Here is a 25,523-nt window from a genome sequence, read left to right as displayed (position 1 = left end):
TGCGGGGTGTGGAGATGGAGAAAGGGAGCTAACAAAGAGACTGGGGGAGGAGAGGCAGCAGCTTCCACCCAGTCCCAGGTTGTGCAGTGGCGGCAGCACGAAGCCAAGGCAGCCAGTGCTGAGCGCACGGGGACTCACAGCCCCAAGGTCACGCAGCAGCCGTGCACCGAGCAGCAGCAGCGGCAGGACCTGGGGGCAGGTCCTCTCACGCCAGCCCCTGCCCCGGCGCGGGCCCCTCGATGGGCGCGGGGGCTGCTCTGCCCCGGATCGCCCAAGTCCACTGTGCAAGAGTGAGTGTCTGTGAGGCACTTTGAAACCACAGCGTTACAAACCAAGACAGACACCACTCACAGTGAGGTTCATACGCTCTCCGCTGAGCACCCAGCGCTGGGCAGCGCCTGGCACAGCCTGTGTGGAGGAGAGCGATGGCAGGCGCAGTGCAATACTGCATTCCAGCAGGACTCAAGCTGTCAAGAGTCAAAAATGCAACAAAACGTTTTTCCTGCTTTTTTTTATTAAAAAGTAACGTCCTCTTGTTAACAGCACAGAGAGAGGAAAAAAAACCGCTACAACACAAACCACCTGGGACAAAGAAAACCCTCTGCTCCAAGAACACCGCGTTCTGAGCTCCCTTCGGTCCTCTGCAGGAAGCCTCCAGACTCTCAGAAGGCCGTGATGGGGAGGACCACACAGTTTAGAAATGTTTTGTGTTCTGGTATCAAAGTATGTTACTGATTAAAAACACGGTGAAGAACCACTGCCCAATTTTGCACCCAACCATCCGCTGCAGCTACCGAAGTGTTGAAAAAATGTATAAAATTATGGTATTGCATCTTGGCACTGCCCCTCCACCTTGGCTGGACAGAACACCCACCAACAGTGCCATGGAGCGGACATTCCCCCCCGGTAACTGGCTGCAGGTACTCCCAAGGCAGGGCCAGCAGCACAGCAGCGTGGCTGCAGCTGGGCTGTTGGGCTACAGCAACCAACCGTCCCAAAGGTTATAAGAAAAGGAAATTTATACGCCAAACTTAACAGATTGATCTTAACACTGACTACTTTGTGTGGGAAAACTGACAGAGCATTTGAAATCCCTGCCCTGGCTGGAAGCTCTCGCGTTTCAGACCCGCCAGAGCACTCGGACCAAAGCTGCCACCTCCCGTGAGCGGGGCCGGGTGAGGAGCGTGTCTCTGCCCCCCTCTGCCAGGACGCGACCGTCCGGCTGCACAGTCCTGGGTTACTGAGCGGTGGTCAGGCATGTGCTTCGTGAGTGCAGCTGCTAGTGCTACCACTGTACTTTCCACCTGGCTTATAAACCATTGAAAAACATGAAATAAAAAAATCCAGAGAAAAACAGTGCCCATTCCACCAAGGCAGGTCTCCGAGAAGGCCCAGGCAGGGCACCGCTCTGTTCAGTCCCGTTTCATTTCCTCACCACTGACCCAGAACTACACTAAGACCATCCAGCAAGACCAGACTGCACCGCAACGTGGAGATGCACCAGCCACTGGGAGTGAGGACAATGCAGGACTGTCACTGCAGCAGCTTCTGGGACCAGACAGAACAACCGATAACCCAAAGCGGCTCTTAGCGCGTCCCGCCGCTGAACGAACAGAGCACACTTCTCCCGACACTGCTAACCAGACCACGGTGAGGAGGGGCAGCGCTAACAGCCAGCAGCAGGGCCGCCGGGGGTACGCTCTCCCCAAAGCGGAGAGGACATGCACATCCAGGGGCGCGTGTCCCGTGCCAAGGACAGGGGACTCTTTGAACAGCTCTAGGTATGGAATGGCGAAGGGAAGGGGAAGGGGCCTGACAGCTCAGCTTTAATAGTGTCGCTGGTAGGAACCCATAGGTTGCTGGGCTGAGGACCCCGTTCGCCCCTGGGCCACGGTTTGGCTCACTAGGTGGGAGAGTGCAGGACCACTCTGGATAAGGGTGTCCAAGGCCTTCTGCACACTGGGGTTGTCAAAGTTGATACCAGAAGACAGCGGCCTTTGAGCAGGGACGTTGCCAGGTGCAGGGAGGCGATTTTGGTGCTGACCATAGAGCGACTGAGCTTGTGGAGGAGCGCCGGGTCTTGGACCTGCGTTTCTTGAAGGGCCCTGGAGAGCAGGAATCTGCGTGCCGGGAGTCTGCAATCTCTGCTGAGCCTGGTTTAAATTTCCAGCACCCATCTGCGCTGACCGGGCCTGACCGCTGGCCATGTTAGCAAAGTTCTGGTTCGGAGTGCTGCCCGAAGTGCCCGCAGGGGCTGCAGAGCTGCTGTTTGCTACAGCAGCTACTGCCGCTGCCGCCCCGCTGTTGAAGAGACTGAGGATTTTTGCTTGAAGCTCCTGCTGAGGATTAGAAGAGGACACTGGGACAGAAGGAGCAGAGACCAGAGGCTGTGAACCCTGATGAGCCTGAGAGCTTGGAAGGCTGGACTGACTGCCCAGAGATGATCCCGAAGGTGCCCCCAAAGACTGTCTTGACATGGATGCTGGGAAAGCAAGGGAAGAGGGTTAAAGCTCTGCAAATACCCTCGAAGGGGCACCTACAGAAACCTAGTGCAACAGCTACCAAAGACACAAGCATCAATAAATACCCATCCTCCGAGCAGGAGAGCTGCACAGCTCTGGTGAACCCAAACCACTCGGCAGAACTGCTGCCCTCCGTGTAGCAGCCAAAGCACTTATGGCAGCCCCGTGGTTCCCCTGAGAGAATCCAGTGTAAGAGTCCTTTCACATGAAAGATCTGAATCGTCTCAGGACTCCCAAGGACACATCCATCTCAGTAAAATGAGGTGCTGTGTGAGGAAGTTACGGCACTAGGACTGCTCTGCAACCCCAGGACTGGTTTTGGGTCCCAGCCCAGAGGGCCCACAAACCGCAGCAGTAATGGTGCTGTCTGGGGCTGAGAAACTCACCCTGCAGAGAATCAGTGCTTCCCCTCAGTAACCGCTCCTTCCGCTCTCTCAAGTAATTAATTACTTTATCAGTCTCCTCAGCAGTTAGATAGCGATTGTCTGCCAGCAGGTTCAAGAGAGTCTGGATGGCCGGAGGGTGACCCCCCCTGCCCCCCTCCTCCGCGGGCGGCGGGCGCTCCCGCTCCTGCAGCACCGCTTCGTCTGCCATCTTGGCCGCCTGCCGGGCGATCTCCTCGCGCTCCTTCTCCCGTGACTCTGTTTTGTAGCGCTCGTAATTCCTTGCCACCAGCACCATGGCATCAGCCTGGGGCATGTTGCGGTGTTCTGCACGAGGAAAAGAAACGTTCTAAGTAAACCCAAGCGACGCTGACGGGAGGCGCCTGGCCTCACGCACCCCAGCACACCTCACCCAGCAGGCGGGCACCGCCTCGGGATCGCCAGCGTAGACCTGGGAAGCTCCCTGGGCACACAGTAACAGCTCAATTTCCTACACCAAGAGAAGGCTCACAGCTAGCACCCAGCAAGGCTGTCCTTTTCTTCCATAGCTGAGGGCCCTGGTATCATACCAGCCCAAGAGATGTCTGTCTTGCCTCTCACCCGACTGAACGGGAGAGCAGCTCCCTCTACCTCTCACATAAATTCTCCATGCTCTAAGAGGAGGCAGTTCCAGCCATTCTACTGCTAAAGTCTTGGACAGATCCAAAAGTTGCCCTCTGAAGGCTGCTAAAACTCCCCAGAGGACAGCAATGGGAATACGTTTTGGTTCTGTACTGCCGATGCCTTAATGTGGTTTGTGCATGTGCAGGAGACAGGGAGGAAAGAAGCACTGGCTCCATGTCCCATCGCTGCTGATGTTCACTACTCTGGGGCAATGCAATCAAGATCTTCTATAATACAACAAATAATGGTCAATTCCAACATTTTTTTTTTGTGGTTGTCTTTTGAAGTTTCTGAGGTCATTTCCACCTCACAAAGCGCACAGGCAAACACTCCCCTGAACACAGATTTAAGGGAGCTCAAAAGAGCCTTTACCTTCCAAAAAGTGCCCAAAGCTCTGGGCACTTTCCACACCTGCAGTACATCAAATCCTGCCACCCTTTCCCTCCTAACAGGAAACTGGGTTCATTTTAACTTTACGCTTTGCACAAGTTGTGGGAGAGTTCCCTGAAACTAAGGTGAATGGAACGGTGGCCACGTGCGGTTCAAGTGAGTGTATTTAATCTCTAGGAAGAGCTGTGGATGAGCTAATGACTGGGGTTCTTATCAGATCTGACACACCGTTAGACTCAGTAAAGAGGAGGAGGTTTGGCGGCAGGATGGGTGTTAAACCAAAGGAGTTAAGAGTGACCACCAAGGGCAATGGAAAGCCCAGTGACAGTGTGCGTGAGCTGTATTTCTGCAAGAAATCAGAGAGCCCTCCTATCACGTCTGCATCCAATGTCAAAAGAAACCAGGCTTCTTCAGTCAGCGACTGCGTTCAGAAGTTCACTCTCGCAGGTGAACCTCACAAAACATTACCTGAGAACACAATAAGGGAGAAATAACCTTTGAAGGCCCAACTGGGGTCAGACAAGCCACCTGTGTAAACAGTATGCAAACAGGCGTGTGATCAGAGCAACAGGCTGCTTTCCGAGATCACATTCTGACACGACGTTTTTTTAATACCTACACCCACCCTCACAGCAACCAAATCACACTCTGAGGTGGAAAGTGATGCAACAAGTGTAAATGGCACTAAAAAGGTGGAGCACATATACCCAATCACTTTATAGTTCTCTCTTTTTATAGCTCTTCTCAGTTTCACAATCAGATTTTTACCTTGACCAAATACACTACCCTTGTTCTGTTTTCCTTAAATTACATTTGGTTTTAAAATCTGTCCTGTAATTTGTCACATTCCAAACATGCTCTCTGAGAGCAAAAAGTGATAAACTGAGGCTGGACTGGTATTACTCAGAAATCTACCAAGACAATGCAGTCTTTTCTAGAGGTGGGGTTCATGACAGGCCCTAAGATGCCAAGGCTGGTGATGCTGGGCGCTAAGGATGCATCTGAGATTCCCTCTTGGCAGAAATCAGACAGTCCTTTTGGGAAGGGACAAATAAAGTATAATGGAAGCTTGTAAATAATGATATTCACATTTATGACATGGTGTCAAGTCATCAATAACTACTTGTGTCACAGCAAGGATGAACTTTGTCCTCTGTGGTTCTGCTCCAAAGAACGCGTTCTAACGCAGCGCTTTGGGTGGCTCAGAGCAGCCACGCAGCCTCCTGAGACCTCGGTACCTTGTGGGGTGCCAAACATGATGTTAACGGTGCAAGAGCGGTGAACTTGGTGCTGCTCGGTGATGACAATGGCAAAAGGAGACCCTCCTCTGCTCACGTCGTCCAGGGCTTGCGTCAGTGACATCTCTGTGTTGAGGAAGATCAGGTCCACCACCATGCCCAGGTCCCGCACCTTCCGCCCCACTGACTCCGCGTACTCCCTACCACAAAGCGAAGCCAGCAGAGTTTAAAGTCAGTCACACGCAGAAACAGAAACCCTGGCACATTCACCCTCGCCGTCATCTCAGATCTGCTTTCCTGATGGCTTGCCAAACTTCACAATGTTTAACAGGACAGTATTAAAGCAATCTCATTACAATAACATAAAAGCCCTTATTTTGATCTGAATCAGTCATTTCAGTTTAACTGAAATAAATTACAAATCAAGCCTTAGCTTAGCTGAGAAACAGTGTTTGATTTACACTATTATAAATTTGTTTACATATAAAAGTAAAGAACAAGACAAAACATTTCTCCATCTCATCAACATATATGCCCAGAACAGCAACAGGAGCTGTGGCTTTCTGAGGGCTCTAACGCCACATTCCTCAAGAGCAACCTGTAAGACAAACAGCCTCACAGCAGGACTAAGTTTAATTCCATTTTCTTCTACCATGCAATAATAAAATCGGTCATAACTGTTTCCTTACTTTGTCTGTTTATTCACCACTATCACAGAACAATCCACAGGTCTCTCTGCATCAAAACGCCTCTTGATTTCCTCATAGTACTGACGGTACAGCTCCTCTCGGTGCCGCTCCTCGCGCTTCAGGCGGTCTGAAAGCAGGGACGGAACAAATGATGCCCTTCGGCCCTGCTCGGAGGGTCACAGAACACAAGGCCCTCGGCACTGCAGGCATCTCCAGAGGACATGAATCTGCCCATTAAAACACCACAGGTACTCACCTTCTGAACTCACTGGTGCTCTATCAAAATGCTCTTTGTAACGGTCGTAGTAAGCGTCATCCTTCCGCCGGTAGTAGTCTTCAAGGCGAAGGTAACGGTCATAAGCTTCATCTCGTCTGCAACATTTGCAGGAAAGCAAGGGTTTCCATGCTGCAACACCACCTCAGGCAGCAGCTTTGGCCAATGCATCACACGCAGACCTTCCTCAAGTTTAGCTCCTGAACCACCCACTCCCCACAAGACACAAAGCAGACACCCAGCCATCCCCAGCCAGAGCAACTTCCTTAAATGCCTGACACCACTCAATCCAGCGCAGCCATTGAGGCAGGAACGCCATAAAACCACGTTGGCAAATACAATCCCACAGCAATTACCTGTACAAAGGGTCCCGAGGGTCCCTCATATCCCGTGGATCCCTCACATCTCGTGGATTTCTCATATCCCGAGGATCCCTGTACCGCTCATACAGCGGCTCCCGTGGGTCACGCAGATCTCTAACATCACGAGGGTCCCGCAAGTCTCTTGGATCCCTGATATCCCGTGGGTCTCGCAGGTCCCTGTGGTCTCTGGCATCACGCATGTCTCTGGCTCGAATGTCTCTGGAATCTCGCCCGTTCCTACCATCCCTGCCGTCTCTGGGGTCTCTCCGCGGGCTCCCCCGCAGAGGGGAGCGGTCGCGCCTGGCATCTCGGCCTTCCCCGTAGACATACGGCTCTCTGAGGAAAACACCAGGGACATCCCGTCAGACTGCTAACGACACACGTACTGTCACACCTAGATCTCTTACCTGAGGTGCCAAAGCGACCCTTCTCTCAGCAGCTGAATCCTCCCTCCTATCCCACAACAGCAAGAATTACCCAAAACACCTCTCTGTTCAGGCAGCCTGTAGAAGCTTCTTAATTCCAACGTTTATCGTAGCCAAACAAGACCCAGAAAGCTCCTTAATGGAGCATCACTAAAAGTGTAGAGCACCTGTGGAAGAAGTGAACAGGCACCTCAGAAACCACCACCTCAAGGCCTCCGGCCTCCAATGTCAGTCATGGATCATGTATCAAACATGTTTTTGCAAATTCTTCGGAAGAATTCAAGGTGCTGTAGCCTAATACCCACAAATATGCAATAGCCAGGAGCATTCAAGGGATCCATTAAATTCACTAGTCAACGACAGCAGAATACCTGAAGTAATTTGTTACCAGCATACGATTAAAAAAGGAGCTTGCTGTGACCAAAGACACTGTGGGTTCCACGTTGTGGTTGGGTTTGTGCTGCTAGCAGAACGCAGTGACAGCCACCGCCGTGTCCTGATGGGAAGCGATAGTTTCCGTAGGAAGCCAGTGTTACATTTGCGACGCCCCGTATTAAGAGGGTACTAAACCCAACCAGCGCAGCATCCTCAGCAGCAACAGGCTTCTCTGTCACCTCTGAATGAGCCATCTCATTCAGACTTTGCACTGCGTTGTCTTCGGAGGCAAGGAAGAATAACGTTCCAGTCTTCATCTTTTCCCAAAACAGTAGGTTTTTTTCCCAGGTTATATTTTGTTTTCCAGGAAAAAACATGACTTCACTGTAGGCTAAGCCAACCATAGAAAAGTCTTGCAGAGAAACTACTGAGCTTCATGTGTTTGCAGTGTTCTTTCCCCAAGATATTGAAAACCATTGGAACAACCCAGCTTTTTGAATGTTTTTATTTCCTAAACTTGACAGACTTTGAGAGTCCTCTACCAGCCTAATCTAGTTTATGAAAGATAAGCAGAACATAAGTCTGCTTCCATTACAGTGCGTTCACGTAGGAGTCACCTGGAGAGAACAGTGGGAGCAGCGAGTCAGATGTGCCCAAGTTCAGTGTCAGGTAGAGCAGACAGTAACGAGACTGATGTGCAGAGTCTGTGCACAGACTGTGGTGGTGAGACACCCAGCTGTGCTGGGGGATGCACAGGAGCACGGGCATTCTCTAATTTTATGTTAGATACAAAACAGATCTTGGGACAAACTACAGAGTTGCCACCAAGAGCACATACAGCTTCCTCCTGTAAAAGAAACACTGTGTTTGCACACAAACAGGTATAAACTCCCTCAGCCTCTTGGACGTACAAATCCGCTTTTTGTTTGTGATCTGTATTGAAACCACATCCCACGAGAGAGACACCTCATCGCCCCCTTCCCCAGCCTACAATGGACGATGGCAGAAGCTCAGCAGAAACTTCTGGTTTGCTCTAACGAATATTGAGTAACTGGTCTTTCCGTAGCTGTAAGACTACACAGCAAAACAGCCAGATGCAGTGTAAGTGTTTGGCATATGACATTTATTCCAGCTGGAGCGGGGGTGACCAGAGCCGGCCACATTCATGATCTGCAGAGACAAAGAGATCCGGAACGAACAACGCAGAACTGCAACAGCAGCACAGACGTGGCGCGGGTCCCCTCTGCTCTCGCACCTGCATCGCTGCCCTGCTGCGACGAGAGGCAGCAGCACGAAGGCACAGCGGCCTTCTGCTTCCACGGTCCAGCTTCTGCAGCCTCAGCACCGCTGCCCGCCTCTGCTCGGGGCTCAGCACCGCCGGCCCGGCACCGCCTGCAGCACAGCGTGGGACTCTGCACCCCGGCACCAGCAGCCGTCGTTAACGCCCGCAGCGTGGCCAGAGTCCACCGTCCGCTGTCAGTGCGCCCGCAGCCGTGCCCAGGACTCGATGCCCAGGACCTCATTGCCACCCGTGCCCACGGTGCTGCTTTGGACCTGGTGCTAGTGACACGGGATGGCCACGGTGTCTGCAGTGCCAGCTGGAATCCAGTGCCCGTCACGGCGGCACCAAAGTCTTCGACAGCCGTGGTGGTAGTCCATCCACAGCCCAGCGCCCACGGCTCACACACCTCCAGTGCTCCCTCGGGCCCACGACACGGGCATCTGCTCTTGCGTACGCACAGGATGACACAGGCCCCAATGCCCATGGCATCAGGGCCTGCTGCTTGACCCTCTGCAACGTGGTCCGAGGACCAACGCTCATGGCATAGGTGCCTGCCTCTCACACCCGCAGTGCTGCCCAGCGCCTTCGGCGTGATGTGCCTGTGGTGCCACTGAGGCCAAAGATGTGCCATCAGTGGCTGCTGCTCATGTTCATGCAGCATTCTTGGGGTCCTCAGCCAGCACTTGGCACGCCTGACGCTGCCCAGGCCCAAGGCTCGCTGCAGCTGTAACAGGAACCGCCAGCCGTGTGCCTGAAGCACGTCCCGGGCAATGCCCACGCGCTGGTCTCTGCACGAGCATTGGGCCCTGTGCAGGGTAAGTGCAGCACACACAGAACACCGAGATGATGCCAAGAACTGCAGCTACTCATTCTCTGTTCTTTTGGGCGTAGGTGTCTTGCTAGTTGCACTTTTTCCTCATTTTTGGTAATTTAACAGATCAAGTTAGGAAAGCACACCAGACACGCAAGAGCTTGATCACCTTCAAGTCCAACAAGCAACACTCCTTTGTGTGGAAAGCTTTGCAGTACAGACATAGAGGATGCACGCCTGATACCACATCATAACCACGCCACGTCTTTGTGCGCTCCTAGTGATGCCATGGAAAGGAAACCGAGGTCATGTTCCTGTGACAGGACAGTCCGCGTCTGCTCCGCTTGCCTGTGACTTCACACGCAGAGGACGTGCAGGAGCTGCACGCACCGTGCCTGCCGAGGGGCGGGAAGCCAGGAGAAGCTGGCAGGGAGGCATCACCAACCACAGAGAAGGGGACTGGTTCCAGTACTGACAACACAAGCACACACGCAGACAGGACAGTGCACTAGAGATGTTTGCTCTGTCTTGTGCATCGCTCACGCGTTCTTTTCCAGTCTCATTTGAGCACTGGAAGCTTTTGACATGGGAAGAGGCAAGATCCTGAAGTCCTCTGCAGCACGGCACTGGGAATGCTACAGCCCCTCGGCGTTCTCTGGATATGCCTCGGCTTCTCTGGTACTTGAGGCAGGAGCAAACACCAAGTGTACTCTTCCTCACAAGTCTCTTACAACCTGTGCTGCAAAACACAACGCTCAGCTGTAGTAACAGCAGCAGACACGAGGTTTCCCTCGTGCCTCCTGAGGTGTCAGCGCCAGAAGGGCTCTTAGAGGTGGAGCGGCCACGTCCCGACTGTCTCGCTTGAGCGTCTCCGTTTGACTGGGGAGGTGGCAGGAGGGAAGAGAGACAGACATTTAGCACAGGCCGCTGGGCTCACGCCCAACAAGCCTGACCTTCCTAGGATAACTCACTGTGTCCAGGTACTTTACCTTCGTGCCGGACTGGACCTTGATGAAGCCTTATTCATATTTCTTCTTTCCACTGCTTTTTTAATATCTGTAAAGAATAATCAACCCATCTGTTCAATGCTATGAAACAAACAAAAAGATCATCAGCACAATTCAAATGAAAGCAACTTAAGCTCAACAACACCCAGGTGGTGCAAGAAAACCCATTCAGCAGAGAGACATTGTCACTTTGACAATTTTTTATTAAGTTTAGATAGTACAATGTAATGAAATTTTCATGGATTTCTCTGACTTCCAAATAGGGTGGACAGCTTGGGTGCAGTTTTAACCTTTATGTTCAGGCCTACATCCAGACTCTTCGTTCCATAAGAGAACCTCTTTCTTCTGCAGTCTATGAGCGAGCAGAAAGCGACTCATGGACTCTAGGAGAAAAAGCAGAGTCTGAAAACCTCCAAGAAAGGAAGCTGATGGCCAGCACAGTCTTACGTTCACAGCCAGTCCTGTTCAATGGAGCATGCTGCTACCCTTGTTGAAAATAATCCAAGGGTTCTCAGTGGCACGTGCAACTGCTTTCCAAGGGACGGCTGCAGCGTTAAGTTGTACAGCCTCCACCACTGAGGGAACGGGATCCACGGAGCCTGAAGCACAAGCTCCTAATGAAGTCAACACGGTGCGTTCAAAACACCACCGTTAACACGATGCAAACTGATGCAACAGATCAGAAATTTGAAAATTGGTTGGCTTCTGAGCACCTCCATGAAAAACACCATGAAGTGAAACACAAAGAAGTAAGAGAGCTGAAGAAACAGAGTCTCAACCAGAAAAAGTGAAGTTGCCCAGAACTGGCAGGGGCCCGTACTGTTCCACTGTGGAGAAACAAAGCCTTCCGTAACAGCTGACTGAAGAGGAAATAACGTACTGGAGGGGGCAAGAACAGAAGTGACTTTGGATGTCTAACTCTGAGGGCCTTTTAAGGAAAAGAACAAACCAAACCTAGGTCCTATCTGCTCCCCGAGAACCTACAATTAACATTTCCCATTAGTTATTTACATTAACTATTTTCAAAGCTCTTGCAAGAGAATAAACATGCCACAATGTCTTCAGGCAGACTCAGTCTTAACATCTTCTGTAAGTTCCCAAACTATCCTTAATTACCTTCAAGACTGAAATTAGAATTAAGGGATTAGTTCTAATTTTTGGCTGTTCTTGTCAATCAAGATGCAGCGTGTTCTCTTTGCCGGGGGAGAGAGGCAAGCGCAATCCACACATTAACTGCAAATGTGGCGTAACAACGTTCACAGGACCACAGAGCAGTCTCTCCAGGATCAAATACAGCTGCACTGTCTACTGTCACAAACTAAATTTGATGGACATTTATTCCCTCCATAGTTTTACTCATTAAAGATCTGAAAACACTTCTATGCGTCTGTGGAAGTATTAGTGTAACGCAACACCGGAGTTAAACTCTCCCAAAGCCTTTTACCTTCTTGTGTCATTAGCAATTATATCTAATACTCAGATTGTATAACTGAAGCAACTGTTCTCCTTGCATTTATTTTTTCGCTGAGAATTTTTTTTCCCTTTAAAGCCAAGGGTTATCTTTAAGCAAGACACTATCTGCTTTCTTTGGTTTAAGATTGTTTTTATTTTCTGTTTTAATATGCCATTGCAGAAACCTATTATGATTTTTACACTCAATACCATACATTTCTTTCAAATAAAAAAAAGTATTTAAATCTGAACAAAAATATTTTACTAGAAGAAAAAACACCTTTGACAGGGATCCTTCTGTTGTGCAAAATGAACAGGTTTAATAACATTTTATTTAATGCCAACAGCATTTACAGGTTAAATATTTGAACATTGACAAAACTTCCGAGAGAAGGAAAAAAAAAAAGTCTTCTGTAGGATTTTGAGATGACAGGGCCACTGTAATCATACAGCGTGACCTTCTGAATAAACACAAGTGACAAGAGTTTCTTGAATCACATTCCTAGCTCAAGTGCAGCAGTGGCACTGAACTAGAGCTTATCTTTTAGCAAAACATCCAATTCCAATTTAAAAGTCTTCAGAGCACAGAAACCACCAAAGCTCCAATAAGTTATTCCAGAAGTAAATTACTTGGCTGTTACAGAGAACTATTTATTTCCATTTGAGGACTTGTCAAGCCTATGCCTACTAGATTAAAACTTATCTCCAGGTCTGTCTGTAACAGACAGGTCACATCACTCCTTTATCTTGAGGCTTTTGCTAGGGCTTGTTCTTCAACTCTTTAAGCCTTCAGCTTTTTCTGAGGCTCCTGCAATTTAGCATTATCCTTTGTGCACCAGGCATACCAGAACCGCACACAGCACAACCCCACCAAGGCCTCCCTACTGACAAGCGTGTGTGTGTACAGCTAAGGGTGACAACTGCAGTCTGGCTGGGGGCAGATCTTCCCCTCTTGGCTTTACGGAAAGCTCAGGTCCACCTGCATCCAGCTTGGGAAGAAGTCCAGGTCATTTCACCATCAGTGATTGAATCTTCATTATTTCATTCACTTCTTAAAACATGATTGTTTTTTCTTTCCAAACCACTTACAAAAGCACTGTATGGCCAGGAATAAATTTTTCCAGAACACCCCTCAAAGCACTGAGCAATTCCACCTACATTACACTGAGACTCATTTGAAATCCATTTAACCCTATGCTGTTCTTAATTATTCTAGTTTCTTAATCAAATCAAACATCTTACAGAAGTCTTTTACATCAACACTGCTACTTTCAGCCATAAAACTTGCAGTATCATAAGAATAAGTTAGTTTGACTGGATTCATTTTGATTGGCATTAATTAATTCCCTTCTCAGTGAGTGCCAGGTGAAAGAATCTCTCTGTTATCAGGAGCTGATGCCAGGCTCATCCCACCTACGCTGCCTACTGGCACACCCGCAGCGCTCTGCCAGGTCCCTGGAAACTCCCTAGTTTTCCAGGGTTTGTGGAAAACCAACATTAACAGCCCAGGCAGGTCGTCATTTAACTGAGCCCCAGAGACGTTAGATTTAATTTTCTGGAGAGGTCTCGTTTTGGTGGCTGCTGTTTTACCTTTTTTATTTTGCTACTGAAATGGAAATTATATTAAAAACACCTTCTGCCTCTTCAAAAATAGACAGCAGAAACATTACCTGAAGACTAGGTCATCCTTCCCAGTTAGAAATTTTATCATTTCCAGACAGTTACACCTTAGCAGACACAGTTACTCCTGTTTAAGCTTCTAGACTTGGACAATGCTGGCCACAATTTCTTCCTGGATCCTTTTACCCTCCTTGTCTATTTGCCTCCATTTCCATCTTCAGGCTCGTATCTGTTACTGTACACACACCTTCTCACAAGTTATTTATTGCTCCTTTCATTCCTTTCTAAGTCAAACTGTTTTTTCTTCAAATTAGCACAGGCTTACTTCAAAAGCAATTTTTTTGCTTGCATTTAATAGATTACTCTTAGATTTCCAACCATTCATTTCTGTTTAAGTTTGCTCCCAGCATATGTAGCAGAATTATTTTCATCTTTAGGAAAATGGCCTTTTTCAAGCACCTAGTATTTATAGCGCTACTTACAGACTGATTTCACATGTGCCAAAAAATCCAAGTGAGGATTACTTATCCAAGAAGCCACTAAGTGCTGTGACCAGTTCCTCTGAACCTGTCAAGATGAAGCCCAGTGCTGGTTTACAAATGTTTTTAAAACTATGTGCGTGAGGTTTCGACGACCGCTTTCCAGGGCTTACATGTTGAACAGTTTCTCACATGGGGTAATAGAGCTTTTGGAATACTGACACGTGAAAATCAGTTCATAGTGAGACCTTGGTAGCAAGAGAAAACACTGCAGATGGACCACACAGCACTTAGAGCAAATAACCCAAGGCAAACACACACCCAGTAACAGTGATTTCAGACTAACGCCAGGCAAGTTTCACAGAGCGATCTTTGCAGAGAGCTTTAAAACGAAGCACTCTTTCTACCAGAACGCATGCTGGGGTCAGTAGAGAGCACGGAGCAGTTTTCCTTACCTAATCTATACCCTTTATAAAGGCGGCCCTTCTCACCGTCCAGAGCGGCCTGGACATCTTCTAGACGGTCATACTGCACGAACCCATAGCCATGGTACATGCTGAGGGCTGGAAAAGTTAACAGCAGGGCAAGACCGGTTACAACTAAGGGACAGCACCGACCCGCACCCAGGCCATCACACAACCCCACCAGGTGAACCAGCACAGGGGATCTACCCAGGAACGACTACGCAAGTGTCCTGGGAAAGCCAGATCCACCAGGATCAAAATGCAGAGCTTAAAGACTCTGAGATGTATTTCGTAGATCAACTCCCTTCTGACAAGGCAGTGACCAAAATACAGCCCACGAAGTGACCAAGATTTGACTAAGAGACTACAAAGTCACTTGAAAGGGTATTGTAACATCACACCGCAACCCCAAAAGCTGAAACACAGCTGATATATACACATTACGTCTCAGCTGTGCTGAAGGAACCACTTTTTCAGCAAAAATTATCATTAAAAGGTTCACTTTTTAGGAACAACATTAGTCACTCCTCTCATCACCATCAAATACCATTTGACAAACATGAAAGTTATATTTCTCACTGAATTCCCAGCCACAAAAAGGCATAAGATAATATACTAACCCCTGATTTTGCCATATTTTGAAAATATCTCTTCCATCTCTTCACGAGTCATGTGGTCTGTGGGCAAATTGCCGACAAAAAGTCTTCTCTCTAAATCCTGAGGATGGGTGCTGTTAGTGAAGTCGCTCTGTTTGATGCTATTGCTCTTGCGTCCTCGAGCCATTTTGCTTTGGTTCCAAATCCAACTCTTCGCAAAAAAGAAAAACGGCCATGCATATAATTTCAATCCACGACATTAAAATTAAACTGGAACAAGATTAAACTTAACAGCTTTGCAGACTAGAAGCCAACCGGGTCTGCTTGACGCAAGCTTCACTCCAGAGAAATCTTAACACAAGGGATACCAAGGCAAAACGTACACCGCAGCGCTTCGGTGGAGCTTTTCTGCAATGCTGAAAGGGAGTAATCCTAATCATTTTACAGATAAGTTTTAATGGTTTAACTCCAAACTAAGATACAAATAAAACTCATTTTCCACTAAAACGTCTTAACTTTAAGCTTTTCAAACACCCATTGCTGTCATATCTATTTCTTCAGTCCACTGGTAAGAAGTGTTGAAATTTATGCAATATTTTAATAAGCAGAAAGGAAACACTCATCGCAACATTGCATAACAGGACCCAAATACTTCAATACAGGCTTTGAATGAGACACCAGAAGTTCTGTTTAACTGCTCTTAAGTGACCACACACAGATCACTTTACTAAATACGAAATCTTCAGTTTCCAATGCCAGAAAACACAGTTTCTCGTTCATACCCCTACTAAACAGCACATCCCTGTCCCCACCAGGATGTCAGCTCCCACAGAAGGCGGGTCCACAGCTGGGAATTCAAGCACCCCCACGTCACTGCTGTACCGCTACCTCATCTCCCCCAGGATGGCAAAAGCACCCTTCCTTAGCCCACACTACTGCAGACAAAGCTGGAGCAGTCAGCAGCATTCACTGCACAAACTCACCCAAAGAATCACAGCAAAAAAAACCCCAACAAACAAAAAACCCAACATAACAAACGCTACCAAGCCAGCAAAAAACCCCCCCAAACCCTAGCCGGGATTCATGCTCTCTGGTTTAGCAGTGACCATTAGGTAAAGCTTAAATAAGTGAAACACACTGGAACTTTCAAGATGAACTTTAAAGTTCAAAAACTATTTAAGAAAGTTGGCATACTTCCTAAACGTTTATCTGTAGGAATGCTGGATGGGATTTTCTGTTTATAACATGCAAAAAACTTGATGAAATCGAGTACATCAACAGAAACTTCTGCTGTTAATCATGAGATGCCTACAACAACTCCCTAACAGGAACCTATATTCATTGCAATTTAAAAGTAGTCTCTAAATAAACAAGTCAAATGTCCATAAATGAAAAATGGGTTTACATAAAAATTTTTGCAACACAACTGGCACGAAAAATACATCTACTCCAGATCTGACACATAAAATTTTGGTGTTTTTTTTTAAAAAGGTCAATCAACTTTACATTCATATTACTTTTCTCCTCCGTTTCTCCTGCAGGGACAGGAGGCAGAGAATGCCTCCCAGCCTAATAAACTTTTTAAAATGAACTGAACTGACAGAACAGGGAAGAGGACCAAAAAACCCAACACTGAAACAAAAATTAAACAAAAAAGTCATTTATTCTACCATATTTGCCTCAGTTCTCCTGTGAGTTTGTCCATACACAGAGTTCTACCTTCCCCATGAGAAGTACCAAATCTTGTCCCATTTTTCTGTATGGAAGCACTGGATTTCTCTTCTATTCTACTTTGCAGCTCAAGTTCTCATCAGTCGAGGGGAAAGAAGTTTTCAAAATTCTCCCCAAATGATTAAGTGGCTATAAAATGTGGGAAGACCCCTCTAGTCCAAGTTCCCATCTGGAGCAGGGTGACATCCAAGCTGGATCCAGCTGGGCTCCGGGGGCCGGCAGGGATGGGGACTGGGAGCCGCTGCTGAGGCGGCACAGCCTGTGCGGATGGTCTGGGACGTCACGTACACACACAGTCAAGAGGCATCAACAAGAGCCATAGCTGCTGCTGGGGGGACGTTTCACTTTCAGGATAAAAAGCAGTAAGAAATTCCCTTTTTCTTAAGGGTGGGGATAGTAGTGGGGCTGGGGAAGAGGGTGCGAGAGCTTTCCGTTTGAAGAAAAACAGGGAGCAGCTTTTCCACTTGCAGGTCACTTCCAAAACAAACCAATAAATCCCCAACACTCAGTCGGGTTGATTTACCAGCGAACTTTCACATAAGAGCATTTACTGCCTCTTACTATTTCCTAGTTGGCAGATTACATAGTTAAGGGCCATTTAGGAATCATGAGACCAGAATAAATGAACGTTGTCCCAGCTTTAGGCATGCTACACCAGGTGAACAACTAATTTCCACATTAAGTCTTTTTCTACAAGTGCAGCCAGAGGGGCCAACTACGCACCTGGGCAGCTTAAAGATGCCATTTGCCCCCGTGCAGAAACCGATCGCCAGGCTGAGCAGGTTACTGCAGCAGGACAGCCCGTGTCAGCCCATGTGCCAGCACATCCTCTGGAAGTTAATTAAAGCCACATTTCCCTAAAAATCTTATATTTAACATCGAAGTTATTTATTAATAGTGCTACAACTTCAGAAAGCACGACACAGCTGGAGTGGGGTATTGAAACTGATCTGACACCAGTGAACCATTACGCCGGAGTCTGCAAGAAGTTCCTGGGCAATGCAGAAACAACACAGCCAGCCCCCGGAGAGAGGAGCGGTGCTGAGGGGCTGCGAGCTCCGCACCCGGCTCGGCTGGCGGCTCTCGGCGCCTCGGAGCCAAGCCCCGCCGGCAGCCGGCCCCCGCACGCCAGGCCGGGGCCGGGAGGGCCCAGCACCACCCGCCCTGGTGCTCCGCGCCCGGGACAGCGGGCAGAGCCGCCCACGAGGAAAACGTTAGCACGGGGAACACCTCCGCCTTCCTCCCCGAGGGCCCGCTGCTGCTGGAGAACGCCACCAGGCTCCTCAGGGCGCAGCGGCCCGGGCCCTCCTCCCCGCGCCGGCCAGCGCCTCCACCGCTCTCAGGCAGCGGCGGGGAAAACTGCGCGCCTGGCGCTTCACGAGCGGCCGCGGCCCTCACGGCAGGTGCGCCCGGGGCTGCGCTCCCCGCACACGCCACAGGCTCCTCCGCGACAGCCACGGACACACCGCCCGCCGCCCGCACACCTCGCCTGGGGAAAAGGCGCTTTTCCAGGGGCGTTACCCCCGTACCGGCCGGCCCCGCGGGGGAGCGGAGGGGCTCCAGCGAGCCGCGCTCCCCGCTGCTGCTTCCCGGGCGCGGCGGGCGGTGAGGCGGAGGCGCGGCCCGCCCGCAGGCCGCAGGGCCCGCCCGGCCCGGGCCCGCCCGGCGCGGCGGCCGGGCAGGACTCGGCCCCCCGCGGGGTTCGCCGCGGTACGCCTGTCCCCCGCGCGCCCCGCGTGAGGCCGCCCGCAGCCGCGGGGCCCCGCCGCCCGCAGACTCACCGCCGCGCCGGGCCCGCTCCGCGCCAGGCCGCCGCCCGCCAGGACAAAGGCGCCAACGGCCTCTGCCGCGCGGCGCCGTCGCAAAGCGGAGGGGAGCGCGGCGGGGGGGGGCGGTGCCTCGCGCTTTACGGCGCGGCGCGCTGACGCACCCGCGCCGCCATGCGTGCCGAGGCAGGGCCGGCGCGGGGCGCGCGCCTTGCCTGGCTCCCGGCGTGCCCCGCGAGCCGCCGCCGCCGCAAGGCAGGCCGGGACTTGAAGTCCCGCGGAGGGTGGCGGGGCGAGGCCGCTGGGTGGCGCCACCGGACCCCGCGAGGGGCGGCGGGGCGGGGCCGGGATCGGGATCGGGATCGGGATCGGGATCGGGATCGGGATCGGGATCGGGCCGGGCCGGGCGGGGCCCCGCCGGTGCCGCCGCTCCCCCGCCCAGCGCCGGGCTCCGCGGCTGCGGCGCTGCAAGCGGCCTTGCGCCCCCGGGCCCCGAGCAGCAGCGCCAGCACCGGCCCGTCCCGCTGCGCGGGCACCGGGACCCGGGCAGGCCGCGCGGGCCGGGGGCTCCCGCCGGCCGGGAAGAGCCGGGCCCCGCCGCCCCCGCGCCGCCCGGGGCAGGGAACGGGCAGCGCTCGCAGCCGGAGCTGCCATCGCGTCCTCCTGCGCGGCCGGTGCCCCGGGCCGCGGGGACTTCCCGGGCCAGGCCCGCGGGAGCTGGGCCCAGAAATCCCCTCCCCAGCTTTGCCTTCGAGGCTCCGCCCTCGAGGCTCCCCCGGGACCCTCCGCGCTCTCGAGCGCGTCAGTTTTGGGAAGTGGCAGCAGCCGGGGAATCCAGAGCACGCGGTGCCTGCCTGTCCCGCCATCACCCCCGGGGCTGCCCGCCGCCCTCCCGTCCCGCCAGCCACCGTGCCAGAGTGGGAGCGACCTGGCGAAGGCCGCGGGTGGATGGCAGCACCCGGCTGGCAGCCCCCGAGCCGGGGCTGAGGCAGTGACCGTGGCCGGGAGGGCTGTCCCTGTGTCACGGCCACGCGGGCATCGCTGCAGCGCGGGCACAGCGTGGCCATGGCGGGATGGGGCGGCAGCGCGGTGTGACCGGGGCGCAGAGGGGTCATGAGAAGCCGCTGCTCCTCGCCCAGCCAGGCACCGCGCTGGACAGGGGAGCTCGGAAAGTCTCCGGAGCAGGCAGGGGAGCGTGGAACTTCCCTGGGGACAGCCTGGGGACTCCTCCAGGGGAACTGAGACAGGCGGGTGGCCGGCCAGAGGCACAGCCAGGCCTCCAGCGCTTCTGCCCCTTCCCCTTTCTGGGCTGACGTATTTGCGGGGCTCTGCGGAGGCCAGGGCCTGCGGGCACCGATGAGGGGCTCCCCGGGGCCTCAGCTCTGAGCTACCGTTGGGAAAACGAAGTGAAACCTCAAACTTCTGCCTCAGGAACGAGCCGGCGGGGCCAGCACGGACACTTTCCCCGCCACGGCCCACAGCTGGCTCCTGCCGCTGCCTGCACCCCCTTCTCCCCGGGAAGGCGCAGGCAGGGCAGCGGCTCTGCGGGGCTGGCAGGGAGCGGGCAGGAGCCGGCTGCCCACCTCCGGCTGCAGTGAGACGCTCGGGCAGAGCCACCGCACAGGGACCCCCGCCCCTGCGGCTCTGCCGACACCCCGGCGGGCAGGCGGGGGCCCGGGGCCGGGGGTCCCAGCAGGGATGGCTGCTCCCCCGCCGGGACGGCGCAGGAGAGGCCGCGGCGGGTGGCCCCCCGCCGGGGCGGGCCAGGCCGGGGCTGCGGGCTGGCACCGCCGGGCTCGGGTGGGCCCAGGCTGCGCAGGGCTGTCGGGGAGCTGCCCCCCCGCGCCGCTCTCGCCCCCCGGCCGGGCGCTGGCGGGGCTCCCCGGGCCCGGCGCCGCGCGGGGAAGCCCCGGGGGCGGCGGCGGCGGCTGCGGGCGGCCCAACGCCCCTTTCCTGGGCGGGAACGGGCCGAGGCGTTATAGGGCGGGCGGCCGCGGTGCGGGGCGCGGCGCCATGAAGCGACTCGGGCTGGTGGGGCTCCTCGGCGCGGTGCTGCTGGGCGTGAGTGGGGCCGGGGCAGGGGCAGGGGCCGGGGCAGGGGCGCTCTCTCCCTCGGGGGCAGCCGCCGGGCTTTCCGGGAAGGGGCACGGTCCGGCCGCGCTGGCCCGTCCCCTCGGCGCGGCCCGCCCCCGCGGAGGCCAACGGCCGGGGCTGTGCCCGGGGCGGCGGAGGAAGCGCCGCAGCGCGGCCGCCCCGCACAGCCCGAGCCGTGCCGAGCCAGCCGGGTCCGGCCCCCCCCGGGACCCCCCGCCGGGGCCCGGGAGCGCGGGCGTGGACGTGGGGAGGCGGAGCGGGCAGGACGGGGCGGGCAGGACGGGGCGGGCGGGGCTGTGCCCGCGGGCACCCAGCCCGACCCCCCTTTCGCTCTCCGCCCGAGGGAGCGGGGCTGGCGGGGTCCGCAGCCCAGCCCCGCGCCGGGCAGCGTCGAGCCCTGGGGCTCCGCAGCCCTGGGCACAGCCGGGTCCCCCCAGCCCGGGGCATGGGTCGGGCGCTGGGAGGCTGCGGGGGCGCCAGGACGGGCCTGTCTGCGCCCCTTTCACTTCCCTTTCTGCCGGTGTCAGGCGTGCGTGGCGGCGGGGCCGGCTCCCCTCCGCCAGGTCAGGCGCCCCCGGGTCGGATGTCGCGGACCCTCGCAGCCCCGTGTCTGCTCCGCCGAGCCGGGGCTGCGCGGGGGCCCCGCGGGGGTCGGCAGCACCCGGCCATGCTCCTGGGGACGGTGGGCGCAGGGGGGCTGCGGGGAGCTGCCAGGCTGCTGGGGAGGGGCAGCACGGGGCTCGCTCTTGCGAGGGTACGGTGCTGTGCGTGCCCTCCTGCACCCAGGCTGGCCCGAGATCTGAGTCCCTGCCTCCTCTCCACCCTTCCCTGCACTCACAGCCCCCTGTGAGGAGGAGCAGGGCAGGGCCCTGGCTGACAGACGTGCCTGGGGCTCTCTTGCCCCTCAGGGCCCGTGCATCAGCCTTGGGAAGGGGCTGGCAGTGCTCCGGGCACGGGAGGCTCAGTTAACACCGCTCCCCCTGCCCAGGACCGCAGCACTGTTGGCAGGGGCAGGGGCACGGGGCAGTGGGAAACCAGCATCTGTTGGGCAATCTGGGGCCACCCTACCGGAATCGGTGCCACCCCACTTCAAAGGGAGCACCGGTGGCACCCGGCAGCGCAGGCGGCTCTGCTGCGGTCTGTGGTTAGCGCAGGCATGGGAAGAGCGGTGCGAGGAAGCCCTCACCTCGGGACGTGGGTTAGCGGGCAGGTTAGCACGCGCGTGCTGGCAGAAGCAAGGTGGTGCCCGAGCGCTGGGGAGCAGCGTGAATTCGCAGGTCTCGTTTCTTGCAGTGCTGTGAGTCTGGTGATGCTGTGAGATGCTTTGACAAACAGTATGAACACAAGGGCAGGTGCTGCAACCGGTGTCAGCCAGGTACGGAGACCCCTTCCCCTCCCTGGGGCCTGTCCTGCTGGCAGAGCTGCTGCCCGGAGAGGGGGAAAGCCCCCTCGCCCCCTCCTCACCACCCTCTCTTGCAGGGGAAAAGCTGGTCTCCGAATGCAATGGCACCGAACACTCTGTCTGCGCCCGCTGTGAGAGCGGGCACTACCAGCGGGGCTGGACCAAGGAGAAGCACTGTGCCCCCCACGACATCTGTGAAGACAGTAAGTGCTCCCTGTGCCCACCAGCCCCAGGGGCTGGTGTCCCCCCAGGCATACCCGCAGCGCCTCACCTCGCCCACGCTCCCTTTGCCAGACGCTGGCCTCATCGTGAAGACGCCGGGAAACGCGACCCACAACACGGTGTGCCAGTGCCGGGCTGGCACGCACTGCTCTGATGCCAGCTGCCAGACCTGCGTGGAGAACCAGCCCTGCCAGCGCGGCTTCGGCTTCGTGGCAGGTGAGTGCGACCAGCTCCTCCCTCTCAGCGGGACCGGTGCCCTGGCAGCGCTGACGTCGGGCCCTCCAGGGAAAGGGGGGGCTGCCCCAGCAAGGTGCCCCAGCAGGGCTTCGGGAGGGCTGTGCCCGCCGCTGCGCCTGGCGGCATTGCCACGTGTGGGCTGCTCACCTGAGCCCCACGGCCCCGCACCTCCCGCAGCCCGTACTGACCTTCCTGCAACCTCTGCTCCTCTCCAGCCAAGGCCATGGCCCAGATGTCATCCCCCTGTGAGCCCTGTGCAGAAGGCACCTTCTCCAATGTCTCTTCTAAAACCGAGCCGTGCCATCCCTGGACAAGGTATAGTCCGAGTGCTGACCACATCCTTCACCCGTCCCCAGCTGTGCCTGGTCCTGTGAGCACGTCCTCTGCTGCCAGCCTCCTTGGGGGCCTTGGGGATGGTCTCCGAGGGGCACAGAATGAGGCTGGCGTAGGGCAGGAGCGAGAGGAGCAGAGCTATGAGGGTGGTGAGGTCCAGGGCACGTGGCTGAGCGCGAGGCAGACATCCAGGCCCTTGTGACTGTCCCTCAGCCTGTGCACAGAATGCTGGCCCCTCCGGGGACATCCACGCCGTCGTCTGCGCTGGGGAGCAAGGGGTGAGGGGCTACGGGGACCCCCCTCTCAGCCTGTCCAGGCTCTCTTCCCAGCACACTCCTTGGCTGCAGTCCTCAGCCAAGGCATCAGCCCTCTCCGTGGGGAGTCTGGCTTTGAAGATGCCAGGGGCTGGCAGGTCGTCCCTGTCTTTAGAAAGCTGCTCGAGGGTTAACTGCACTCCCTGGTAGGAACGTGAGCCTTATTTCCAGGCTGAATTAGTCTCGCTTCAGCTGCCAGCCATTGGATTTCACTTTGCTTTTTTTCTGTGCCCAGAAATTACCTCCCCACGGGGCCACTTGTAGCCTGTCATCGAGCCACCCCTGAGCCGTTCTGCTGTAGCTGCAGTGGCCGAGCCCCAGGGTCTCCCTGACCGGGCAGGTCTCACATACCCGCTCTCTCCCGTGCCTTGTCCCCATCTTCAGCAGTTTCAGCAGCTCCACACCAGGACTCCGGGGCAGGGCCCCGCTGTGTCCCCGGTGTCCACGTCACGCAGCACAGGCCCCAGTGCTGGCTGGGCCCCCGCACGGCGCTGGTGGCTGCCTGCCCCGTCTGTTCCCCGGGGCTTTCCGCGTGCTCAGGCTGCCGCTGTGGTTACACGGTCTCGTTCTTCCCTGCAGCTGCGAGGACAAGGGGCTGGTGGTGAAGGCGAAAGGGACGAACACTTCAGACGTGATCTGTGGTAAGCGCCCGGTGCCCCGGGCTGGACTGAGACCTCGCGGTGCTCCGGGTCCCGCAGCGCTCAGAGGAGCTGGCCTGGCCCGTGGGTGGCTTTGGGAGAGGAGGGTCTGACGGCACTGCTGGCACGATGCCTCCCTGCCCCTCTGTGCCCGTGAGGGATCCCCGCGGGGCTGGGCCTGGAGCAGAGGCAGCGCGGGGCACTCGGTGTCCGGTGGGGGTGTCACGTGGGTGCCACACTGACCCCGTCTCCCTCGGCAGAGTCGAGCAGGCGCTCCTCGCTGTCGGTGCTGATCCCCATCACGGCTGCGGTCGTCACGTGCCTTGTGGGCATCTGCATCTACTGCCTGGTCCACACGGGTAAGGGGCTGGGATGGGGGAGCGGTGCCTGGGCCAGAGGGGCCACACGGGGCCGAGCAGCGAGGACGGTGGTGGCTCTGCTGAGAGCGGGGTGGCCCTTGTGGGGACACCGCCAGGGAACGGCTCCCCGAGGCCACTGCCCTGCTGGGTCGGCGGGCTCTGTCCTTGGGAGCAGGTGTGTTTGCCCTGCTGCAGCCCGAGCAGAGCCAGCCCGGCTCCACCGCCGTTGGTGCCCAGCCTGGCAGCAGCAGGAGGCACAATGTGTGCTGCAGGACCTGCGGTGCAGCAGCCCCAGCCCCGGCTCTGACCCCCGGGAGCTCGCTGCAGGGCAGGAGCACCCCCCTGACTGTTGCTTTCTCTGTCCCTGTTTCCATCCAGATCCCAGGCGGCGGCTGCAGCAGCAGGTGAGTCTGCCAGAGCTGTCCTCCAGCGGTGGGCTGGGGTCCCTCGGGGGCACAGCTGGGGGTGTGCCAGCGGCAGGGCAGGGGCTGTGGCTCTGCAGGGCTTGTCCTAGGGCTGCCCGGCTGGGACAACCCTAGGATGGTGCTGGCAAACCTGAGGCAGGAGGGACCCGCACTGGGTGAGGCTCTGCCCTGCACGGGAGCGTAGCAGGAGCCTGCGGGAAGACGTGGCCACGGAGGTGGGGGATGTAGCTGCTTGCCCCTGCCCTGTGCAGATAGAGGACGGGAAGCCCGGCGCGATCATGGAGGCCAAGCAGCCCGAGGAGATGGGGGAGGAAGAAGTCTTCCCTGTGCAGGAGACCCTGCTTGGGGGCCAGCCCGTGGCCCAGGAGGACGGCAAGGAGAGCCGCATCTCGGAGCAGGAGAGGCTGTGAGGGCGCAGGGCAGCGCCTCCGCCAGGAGCACAGACTGGGGCCAGCACCGTCCCCTCCATCCCCTCCCCAGCCAGGGAGGAAATCTGGCACCTGGCCTGGCTGCAAGTGGTGTGACGCTGCAGCACCATGGCACGACCACCCCTGTGGGGCCACCACAGCAGCGCCTGGCCTGGCCGCCGGCCCGGGGCTGCCACGGGTGAGCAAAGCTCGGCCGCCCGCACGGGGCCGTGGGAGCGGAGCCCGACGCCCACCCGGTGCTGCGGCAGAGCGCGGCGTGGCTGCCGGCGTGCGGACGCCCTGGCAGAGCCCGGTGCTGGCGTGGGCCCACGGCGGCAGAGCGCGGTGCCGCCACCTGCCCCGGGGGACCACGGCAGCACCGAGCTGGGCCACCGCACACGGGCCCCGCGGGGGAGGCCGGGCAGCAGCCCCCGCGCCGGGCAGGGCACCGGGGCTGGCCCGGCACGGCCGCGCTCCGCGGGGGCGAATGAGGGCGGGGGTGGCTGTCGCGGGGGTCGCTGTCGCGGCGGTGCCCGCAGCCCCTCCGCTCCCGGCCGGGGCAC

General features: G+C 55.9%; 2 protein-coding genes across 9 annotated transcripts; one reads left to right on the top strand and one right to left on the bottom strand.

Moving 5' to 3' along the window:
- Positions 1-506: 506 nt before the first annotated feature.
- On the bottom strand, positions 507-18,629 carry NCOA5 (nuclear receptor coactivator 5). 7 transcript variants are annotated; one of them, XM_068416055.1, is made up of 11 exons: positions 18,545-18,575; positions 15,416-15,448; positions 15,057-15,243; positions 14,428-14,535; positions 10,404-10,470; positions 6,516-6,857; positions 6,142-6,257; positions 5,886-6,012; positions 5,197-5,396; positions 2,909-3,232; positions 507-2,482 (listed from the first exon to the last, which is right to left on the bottom strand). In XM_068416055.1, exons 3-11 carry the CDS (start codon positions 15,217-15,219, stop codon positions 1,827-1,829), a joined length of 2,103 nt encoding a protein of 700 aa, XP_068272156.1. In that variant the 5' UTR covers positions 15,220-15,243; positions 15,416-15,448; positions 18,545-18,575; the 3' UTR covers positions 507-1,826. The 7 variants fall into 7 exon arrangements, with proteins under 7 accessions (XP_068272156.1, XP_068272155.1, XP_068272157.1 ...); XM_068416054.1 differs by lacking the exon at positions 15,416-15,448 and having other exon boundaries at positions 18,545-18,629; XM_068416056.1 differs by lacking the exons at positions 14,428-14,535; positions 15,057-15,243; positions 15,416-15,448 and having other exon boundaries at positions 18,545-18,599.
- Positions 18,630-20,516: 1,887 nt separating this feature from the next.
- CD40 (CD40 molecule) lies at positions 20,517-25,278 on the top strand. 2 transcript variants are annotated; one of them, XM_068416312.1, is made up of 9 exons: positions 20,517-20,590; positions 21,917-21,998; positions 22,103-22,228; positions 22,320-22,463; positions 22,700-22,799; positions 23,711-23,772; positions 24,030-24,128; positions 24,507-24,532; positions 24,805-25,278. In XM_068416312.1, exons 1-9 carry the CDS (start codon positions 20,543-20,545, stop codon positions 24,961-24,963), a joined length of 846 nt encoding a protein of 281 aa, XP_068272413.1. In that variant the 5' UTR covers positions 20,517-20,542; the 3' UTR covers positions 24,964-25,278. The 2 variants fall into 2 exon arrangements, with proteins under 2 accessions (XP_068272413.1, XP_068272414.1); XM_068416313.1 differs by lacking the exon at positions 24,030-24,128.
- Positions 25,279-25,523: the final 245 nt, after the last annotated feature.

Source organism: Nyctibius grandis, chromosome 19, assembly GCF_013368605.1.
Source record: "Nyctibius grandis isolate bNycGra1 chromosome 19, bNycGra1.pri, whole genome shotgun sequence".
NCBI classification, from domain to species: domain Eukaryota; kingdom Metazoa; phylum Chordata; class Aves; order Nyctibiiformes; family Nyctibiidae; genus Nyctibius; species Nyctibius grandis.
This window is presented reverse-complemented; position numbering and strand designations above follow the sequence as displayed.